The 9,640-nt window shown below is 29.9% G+C and overlaps 2 protein-coding genes across 2 annotated transcripts in view; one reads left to right on the top strand and one right to left on the bottom strand.

The window, feature by feature from the left end:
• LOC21409120 overlaps nucleotides 1-1,102 on the bottom strand; it is a 1,383-nt gene extending 281 nt beyond the window's left edge. The window contains 4 exon segments of the mRNA XM_010093313.2: nucleotide 1; nucleotides 4-33; nucleotides 420-511; nucleotides 655-1,102. The exon segment at nucleotide 1 is cut by the window's left edge and continues 281 nt beyond it. Of these exon segments, the coding sequence (XP_010091615.2) occupies nucleotide 1; nucleotides 4-33; nucleotides 420-511; nucleotides 655-1,009 (478 nt within the window). The 5' untranslated portion in view covers nucleotides 1,010-1,102.
• A 6,078-nt stretch (nucleotides 1,103-7,180) lies between these two features.
• Nucleotides 7,181-8,674, top strand: LOC21409119 (E3 ubiquitin-protein ligase At3g02290). The gene is made up of 4 exons (XM_010093312.1): nucleotides 7,181-7,294; nucleotides 7,953-8,088; nucleotides 8,204-8,313; nucleotides 8,633-8,674. Exons 1-4 carry the CDS (start codon nucleotides 7,181-7,183, stop codon nucleotides 8,672-8,674), a joined length of 402 nt encoding a protein of 133 aa, XP_010091614.1.
• Nucleotides 8,675-9,640: the final 966 nt, after the last annotated feature.

Here is a 9,640-nt window from a genome sequence, read left to right as displayed (position 1 = left end):
TTTCCCTTCTACCACAGCAACTTCAATTTCCACCTGTCAAGGGACATCATAATTAAGCCCAAGAACATGTCTTTTTCTTTTGCCTTCTCATATGTAATGGCCCTTATTGATGATAAAAGGTGATGAGATCATGAGTTGTTGAAAAAAAGTACCTAAAAAATATTTTGTACATATTTAATAATCAAGATGAACTTTATTTATTCAAAGATGCAATAGAAACATGACCAGGCTTTTTACAAGTAAAATGGTGATACTAATTTGTCTTGATTCTATGGTTCCATTAGAGAATTGAAACTAGTGAATAAAGATCACAACCATTATTCGTTTATGGGTACTTAATTAAAATTATATGTGAAATAGTATTAATATTAATGACTCAATTCATATGTAACAATGACAATATTTCCCAAAAACCCCACCTCCGGTCTCTTTGACTGACACATACTCCTAAGAGAGTAAACAAGTTCATAAGCCCTCGGAGCTCTCTCTTTGCTTAACTCTTCACCTTTACCTGCTGCAAAAATATTAATTTAATGTGACATATTCTGTTTCTCCTAAGTACTTGATCTCAAACCAAATTAAATTTGGGAAACGAAAAAGGGTAAATTAATAAAACTAAAAAATACATATATAAATATATATTTATATAAAAACCTTGTCTAGAAGATTTGATGACATGAAGAAGAAGAAGCTTGTCCTGGCTCTGAACAGTGTGAGACAAGGCCCATTGGAGAGCTCCTTTGGCTTCAAAGCTAGAATCCACCACAATCATGATCTTCCTTCCAATTGCAGAGCCAAGTTTAGCTCCTCCATTGTCGTTTTTACCAGTACCCGCTTTCTCTTCCGCGCCACCAGTAGAGTCCCGATCATCATGAGTTTTCTTGTCGTTTTTGGCAGAATTTGGTGCCTCAAACGTCGTCTTGGATTGAATTTGCGGAGAACGGACTCTCACAAGAGGCCTGATTCTGTTGAGACAGAAGCTGGGCAACTTTGGCCCTGTTCTGCCCATTCTCTCTTCTCACCTGTGGTTGGTTGGTACAATGAGAGACATTAGTCGTTATATATTTATTTGTTGTAAACAGAAGAGAAAAAAGAAAGAAAGCAAGGATTGGGACTGAACGGATTTTTAGATGTTGGTCTGGGGCCAGTAATGTTATTTCTTCTTTGGTTTTTTATATTCCGTGGTAGGGTACTTATGAAAAAAAAAAAAAAAATACTCGACAGTACACAGTTTTAAACCATTTCATCAGGTCAAAATAATTTCATATTAATAAAAGTATTATAATTTAACAGAACTTGACAGAAATATGTCAGTTCAAAATTACGTTCGATATTATGTTCGATAATCAAGGTATTTTGTTCATACTCCACCATAGAATTCTTTTTTTTTTTTCTCTACTTACTTTTTCTTTTTTCTTTTTTTTTTTTTCTGTGTAATCATGTCAGTTCTTTGTTTTCATTTTCTTTAGTTTTCTTTCCCCTTGTGGGGGTCTATTACTGAACGTGCTTGTCATGAAGTTGTAGGGCCATCCCTTTTTAGCATTAGTCCTTAATTAAGCTTGGATAGTTTTTGGTCATGTTAGTGTAATCGAGTTCAGAAGAAAATATTAAACATTGTGTTTTTCTCTGCCAATTAGATTATCAGTATTAGAGCTACAGACTTTGGTCTATGACTAGTTGTAATCCAATAGCTTTTTCCCTTTAATCTTTCTTTCCTTTCTCTTTCTTTTAAAGAACTCCTCACCTTCAACTTTAAGCGTACTATCACAGCTATTCATTTTAGAGAAGTTTGTATTTAGAAAAGTATTAAGGTCCCGTTCACTTTGCGGATTCGAGTTTTTAATTCGAGCTGAGATGTGCCATTTTTTTAGAACTTTTTCACTGTAGCAGAAAAAGTTAGATGTGACATTTTCTGAGAGTTTTTTACTGTAAAAACCTAAAACTGAAAACTCGAATCGGTCAAATGAACGAGACTTAAGGTATCACATTTTGTAGCAAAATTATGATGACTACGCAAGAACTTAGAACTCACATTTTGCAGCCTTACATTTTGTCACGCAACAATACTATTTGTTTGTTTGGTTCAAAAGTTTGAAAAAAATAAATATAAATATTTTTTATGAAAGAAAACATTAATTGTAGTACAAATGTTTGAATTGTGGTTCAAATTTATTAAATAAACGAGCCATTTGTGAGTTGTAATATTACATAACTGTATTTGCATAATCATATTTTTGTTTAGGAATGTAATAATCAAATTCGGTGCATAACAGAAGACAATTATGTGACCATGTATATATCATGTACTAAACAATTTTTTTCTTCTTCTTCTTAGTTCACGCCTTCAACAACTAAAATTTAATAACTAAAAAAAAATAAAAATAAATAATGTAAATTGATAAAGAATGCGATTTTAGCTTTTTTTTTTTTTTTTTTTTTGCCCTTTTAGTGGTTTGATTGAAAAAATATAGGTACAAGAACGTCCAGCCCTGTCACTTGAATTAGAGCAAAAGGGCCTGCAACGTTAGGTGAGGATTGAGAATTTTTTGAGATTTTCTATCCTCAGTAATGTGCTGGCAACCATCTTAGGGATAATTATTAGTTTAAGATTGAAACTTTATATATTAATTGTTAGTGTTTGTTTTGTGCATTTGTTTTTATTAGCTTGGCTCAAACGCAACCTCTAGTCATCATTCTGATAGTAATTAAAAATTTTGACACATAAAACTCAATCATATCTGACAAGGAAAAAAAAAAAAAAGAAGAAGAAGACTTCTAAATGATTGGTAAACAAAAACTCAATTACTTGAACTAAAAACGTTAGTAGCTAGTATTACGTGAACCTTGATTATGAATGTTAGTGGACACCAAATCAGTCATTACTTCCAAAGAAATCCTAACCACTCTTGCTGATTTTCCAACATTGATTTGGTTGAAGTCTTAAGTACTCGATTAAAAATTTCAATCGGTCAACTATCTATGCCTCTCATGTAGTAAATGGTTTCTCCATGATGTTATTATATCTAAACCTTTTTACACTGCATGGTTCTTATGACCTTTCCGTAAGCCAAATTTTATGCAATTTATTTACTTATTTCGACTGGAGATTTCCTCGGTAAGGCAGATTCGTATATGTTTTTAAACGTTAAATTTTATTAAAATCACATTAAAACAAAAAATACGTAAAATTAATAGAATATGACACAGATATGACAGTTCAAATAATAAAACACTGTCAGTAGAACTTTTTTTTTTATTTTTTTATATATACATACCTACGGTGGAAATCTCAATTTCAATGTTAAGCCATATTTTGATCATCACAAACTTGGAAAAAGTCCTTGGTTTCTTGTTCCATCATCCCTCAGCAGCCCAGCTTGTGACTTTAATTCTAGTCCAGAATATTGGAATCCAAGGTTAAAGACCTTTTAAGAAAAAAACATCGATGTTGCTGAATGATAAATTACAAATTGGATAGAAAAGAAACTTCAATGTTAATCAAGCATTTATACCAAGAAAAAAAACCATGATTAAACAGTTGGGTAAAGTCAGATAAAAGTAAATTAAACCAAGGGTAATTTTATGTGACAACGATTAATTAAATTTATGCAAATTCAAAGTTCACATAAATGAGGGGTTACATATATGCTGCTGGACCACTTTGCAACAAGAAAGGGACTTGTCAACTTCCAGTTTGACCCCCAACCTAAAAAGCAAAAAACCCAATTAATTAAATTTTCTTTTCTTTTCTTTTTTATGGATTATTATTTTTTTTTTGGCTAAACCAAAAAAAAAAATCGTAATTGATTTGAAGAAAGAAAGCAAGGTTGTTTCTGCATGTCAGTTTTATCAAATCAAAATAATAGCCATAAGCTGTTATCATGCTGTAATTTGGCAATTAATTAACTGAACTAGGTTAGAGAAACTTTTATTTTTCCTTCTTATTTGGGCATTTTTTTCCTCATATCCTACCCTTTTGGGTTACTCCCCTTATGATTATTCATTATTTATCATGATTTGTAAATTTAACTTTTTCTTGTCCATGGAATGTTTACTCGTGGGTTAATTGTTGCTGCGCCTCATAAATAATGACGGTAAAAATGTTTATATAAACCATATATATAACATGTCATTTATCAACTTCTATCGAGCAAAAAAACAAATAAATAAATAATAAATAATAAAAACACGCATCAACTTCTACTCCAAAGGAAGTTGGCTCAATATACACGACCACTTCCGTTCCCATCTACTCCAAAGGAAGTTGGCTCAATATACACCCCCTTCCCTTCCCAAAAAAAAAAAAAAAAAAAAAAAAAAAAGGGGGAAAAAGAAAACCTGAAACATGCCCAGCATGTCCTTTTTTTTGTTTTTTACATTTTATTTATTCATTTATTTATTTGCTGGAATGGTATTTTCCAGGTTGGCCGATACATCTTTCACGTACGGGGTTTTTTTTTTCCCTCTCTCTCTCAATATACGTGCGTAAGGTACCTTACAACGTAAATTTTTAGATGATCAGGGATTCAGCGATTTCAACATACTCGATAGTGTGTGATCCCATTAGATATAAGGGAAAAAACCATAAATACTACCTAAGATTAGGGATATTCACGGATTGAAAACTGCGGATTAAGAGTTAATTTGTAATCCAATCTAAAACTTTTAGATTGAGAAAATTCAATCTGTTTTCGATTCAAAATCTTTCGTATTGGATCTAATCAAATTTAAAACTTATCAAGATTCTACGAATTGGATTCATGGATTACGAATTTATGATCTTTAAAATTATAAATTATTAAACATCCATACAAAATAAACACAACATGAAATCTTCATAATTTGTCATAGCTCAAAGTTTGTAACATCCATAACTCAAATAAACATAGCATAACCATAACATAAAAGAGAAAAGAGACAAATACCTTTTAGAAGTGTACGGGTCAGGTTTTTTATCCCTTATTCTCGATTAATAACATTTTTAGTCAAATAACTATACTAATAAAAAAGTATTAATCAATAATAAATAGTAAAAATCTAAACTCATGCATTATTAAGAATAAATTCTACAATTTTCTCTAACATAAAGTTGTTTAACTAATTCTATATCGTTACAACTCGATTACACGTAGAAAATATTATTTATGTCACTCTATTTAAAAATAAATAATTAGAATTTTAATTAATAAAAAGTCATAATGACACGCAATCATTTTTAACGACATAAATAATAGGTATGTACATGACAAACTAGATATTTTCTCTATATTTTTAGAGAAAATATATGATTTATCATAATTTTATGTATATCTATTATTTTTGTCATTTTAAATAATTAAATACTATTATAATAATTTATTTTATCTTTATTAATTAAATGATAATGGCTTATTTTTTAGTGAAATGACGTAGCTAGATAATTTTTTTGGGTGCCTTAATAAAAACTTGGCGTATTAATAAAATTTCCCCTTCTGTTTTTAGCAGTAAAACTGGACCGGGAGTCTCGGCCCATGAGGGATTTGAAATCAAACAAGTCCAAACAACTCACCTCGATCCATCTCGTCAGGCTACAAACAAGTCCAAGGGAGAAGATGGGTTTGTAAAGACTCGTTTTTAATATAAAAAAGGGACATACAGCAAAATTTTAATTGCAAAGTTTAAATTAGCAAAAATTTTGAAATATTATAAGAATAGCAAAATTTTATATCATTTTAATGCCATCAAAATAATGACTGTCACAACATATGATATTATTATGATAATTATTATGTTATTTTTGCTATATTTATAATATTCTAAAAAATTTGCTAAATTTCAGCCATGTAGTGTAATTACTTCTATAGTAAAAAAGGGCAACTAGCTAAATTATGGGCTACATTCAAAGTCAGACATGGCAAGCTTTTTCTTAGAATTTCGTGTACATTTAATTTTTCTTTTTAATATAACAATTGTTTCATAAAAGTTAATGCTAATATAACGCTAAAAGTTAGGTTTAGGATTTGGGAAAGTTGTAACAAATCAAGAAACATAATCTGCACGTGTGCTTTTGTATAAAATAGAATAATATCTGTACATATATAACAAGAAAATGCCATATATATATATATATATATAAAAGGAAAGTTGAAGTGAAAAAAATAGAAGATTAAAAAAAGTTGTAGTTTGGCCTACTTGATTTTGATTTTGAATTTTTTTTTTCCGAAATTACTCAAATCTACTATTCAAGTGAACCCCCGAAAAAAATGTTGATCAACGGTGACCCACATTAAAGAAAGAGCAAACGTATACACCAAATCGCTTTTTGAAGTGATATTAAGCATTTCCTTTTTATGCTCCAAAATATTCTAATTCTACTGCGAATAGAATTATTTTGACTTGCTCTTTATTTGTTGCATTCTAAAATTTTCTCCTATATCAACCCTTTTTCTCTCTTCTCCAGGTTTTTGCTTTCCTGTTTTTTGAATTGCCGATTGGCTCTCTGATCACTTACGGTATCAGTCCTTACCTTCTTCATATTTATTTTGCTCTACTATTGTGTGTCTGTGTGTGTATATATATCTATATATATTGTGTGTGTGTGTGTATATATATATATATATGATCTCACTCTTTTCATTCTAATTCATGTACGGGTCTTTAATCTCGATTATTTTATATTTACCAAAAAAAAAATCCATTATTTTACTTGTACCTCTTATATTGTTATTGGAGTTGCAGTCAGTAACCTAAAATCTATTATCTATTATGTACCATAATGCTGAATTACGAAAGTTTTTAGCAACCACAAATTAAATAGGGTTTTTCTTTTTCTTTTTTTTTCTGTCTTAATTCAATCCGAATCATCATCGTCCATGTCAATGAGCTCTACACAAATTTTATTCAATTGGCAGCACATACTAGTATTTGTAGTTTAAATTGGATGCCTTTCTAAAATAGTTTTATGTGTTGTGCCACATGCTTCTTTTATTTTTTTTTTTCTAGATTATTATTTATCTTTTATTTTTTTATTCATTTTTTTGGATGAGAAAGGAAAAATGTTTTGTTTCTCACTGTTGTTAATCTCTGGCAGATTTAACTAGAGTTCACTATAGTAAATAAATTAGCGAGTTAAATCTCACACCCCCTTGCTAAAAATATTGCATAATTCTTGTTGTTCCAGAGGAGAAATTCAAGTTGTTTTATGGATGCTTTTTGTTGTTGCTTCAAAGTTCAGGAGGAACTTGAAGATGACATAAACAATTCAAACAACCAACACCACAGCTCTTCTAATGGCTTCACAGACTTGGTCTCCAAGGTACGTAATAAGACCATTTCCAATGTATATGTCAATGCCAATAGTATATTTGCCACTAAAATGTATAAAAATAGCATACTTGATGTGCTATTTTATTTTATTCTCCAATGCATCGTGCTCTTTCAAATGCTATGTCTAGCTTTTGTTGTAATTATTAAGCCTTTAAAATTGTAAAATTAAACTTTTAATATTAAAATAATTTGAAAGTGACAATGATGTAATGGTGAAAAGAAAAGTAAATGTATCAACCAATTAAACTCAATCAAATGCCAAATTTACTAAATGCTAAACTTGATGGTAAATTTGCCACTAAGTTTAGCATATGACAAATTTAACACAACAAATAGCACTGCATTAAAGAGCATTTTTACACGCAAATACCAAATTTACCATTAATAATTTAACACATCAACTATAGCATTGCATTGGAGAAGCTCTAATATTGCACTTTTGCATCCATATTTTTTCTTTAATTTACTTTGCATACATGCTACTTAATACCAATAGCTGTAAAGCAACCTTGATTTATGCTACTTGGCCGTTATGTCCACCACCACCTGTGGTAAAATTAAAATGGATTTTGTAACTCTGATTTATGGTAATTAGCTTCCAAATATCTTAGGGCTTATTAATATTAACTTGCGTTTGTTATCTGCAGTTTGCAACCTTGTTTAGAAACAATGAGACACAACATGTGCCATCTAGAGTACTAGCATGTTTGCTGACTGAAGAAGCAAAAACTAAAGTTGCTAAGAATATATTAGAAGTAGAAGAATGCCCCGTTTGTCTTGAAGGTAAATTATATATACATCTATTTTTTATTTCAAATAAATTTTGATTGATCATTCAGATTCATCATATAAAAATGAGTTTAATCTATTCACATTATTTTTATTTTTGTATTCACAGAATACACAACCGAAAATCCAAAGATACCAATGAAGTGTTCCCACAATTACCATCTTGCTTGTATATATGAATGGATGGAGAGAAGCAATTTTTGCCCAATTTGTGACCGGGTATTGCTTAATTTAATTACTTTTCCTTCTTTCTTTGTTTATTATAATCTTATTAGTGGAAAAAAAAATCCAAAGATTCTTATGAGACTTGATCAACTTAAATAAAACTTACAGTTCAATCCAACACGTTAGCTTCCAAGACGGGTCACCAATCAGATTAAAACCAATTATTATTATCTTCTCAATTTAAAAGTTTAAGCGTTTACTAAAGAAGAAACACAAGATAATAGTGGGATATTTTTTCAATTATTGTTATTTGAATATTAATTGAGTAGCCTTTACATTGCAATTTAATTGTTTTATGCGACTGATTTTCTAGGTTATGGAGTTTGAGGAATCACTTGATGCGCAAATGCGATGACGGTTAAGAAAGAACTAATTTGAAGGACATTACAATTACATTTTTTTTTGCATATTCTTGTATACGTGTTCATTTTCCCTTCAAAATTATAAGTTCTTTTCCTCTTCATTTTGTTTATTACTCATTCACTGACGTTTAAATTTCACGATATTGGCATAATCACCATTTGCAAATTTTAGGGAAACGTGATTTTTTTTCCCCTCTTTTATGATTAGTGTCCCTTTTAATTGATAAGAAATAGAACTTCATATAAAATAGAACTTCATGGATTTGCATACGAGTCATATGATAATAAAGAAAAGTCTAGCGGAAGATTTGTTCATTCTTTTGAGAGAACTTATAGTAAAATGACTCAATTCTCTGTGGATTAACCTTTAACATCTCTTATAGATATCCTTATGAAAGCTAGATAAGGCCCTCTTTAATTTGTACTAGAGATCTGAAATTTGGAACCACTGGATTTACGAGTGAAAATATAGGTTTGGTAGAAACTCTTTCAAGACCTTACTCATATATATATATATATATATATTCCATATGTTGTTAAAATTCTTTTAATTGACAACAATAAACCGATTTTATATAAAAGACCAACTAACAGTAGTTTAGCCAATGATAAATTTTGTTGTGAATTTTTTTGAGATAATGTGATTCAACAACATATTTTTGAAAGTTAAATAAAACTAATCCTATTTTCTTTGTAAAAGTTTTTGATATTTAAAAATTCGTTTTCAAATCACAAACAAAATAGGTGCGTGGCCTTAAAAAATGCTCGCAACCATATTTATAAATACTCAAAATATCTCTAAGAGTATTATAAGAGACTTCATATCAATTTAATACTTATAACTTACTTGTCTCCTTTGTGTTTTGGAGTATCCATAACTACTTTTACTCTAACAAAAAAGAGCTGTAATACGCACACGCACAAGCACATGCGCGCACGTGCACACACACTTAAGGTGG

Source organism: Morus notabilis, unplaced genomic scaffold, assembly GCF_000414095.1.
Source record: "Morus notabilis unplaced genomic scaffold, ASM41409v2 Scaffold73, whole genome shotgun sequence".
NCBI classification, from domain to species: domain Eukaryota; kingdom Viridiplantae; phylum Streptophyta; class Magnoliopsida; order Rosales; family Moraceae; genus Morus; species Morus notabilis.
Note: the sequence above shows the minus strand (reverse complement) of the source record. Positions and strands in the feature narration are given on the sequence as shown.

Bases quoted from the DNA above. Each gene is read 5' to 3' on its own strand.
- LOC21409119 (XM_010093312.1), top strand. From the start codon at position 7,181: ATGGATGCTTTTTGTTGTTGCTTCAAAGTTCAGGAGGAACTTGAAGAT. The intron at 7,295-7,952 runs GTACGTAATAAG...TGTTATCTGCAG, and splicing joins TCACAGACTTGGTCTCCAAG to TTTGCAACCTTGTTTAGAAA. The intron at 8,314-8,632 runs GTATTGCTTAAT...CTGATTTTCTAG, and splicing joins TTTGCCCAATTTGTGACCGG to GTTATGGAGTTTGAGGAATC.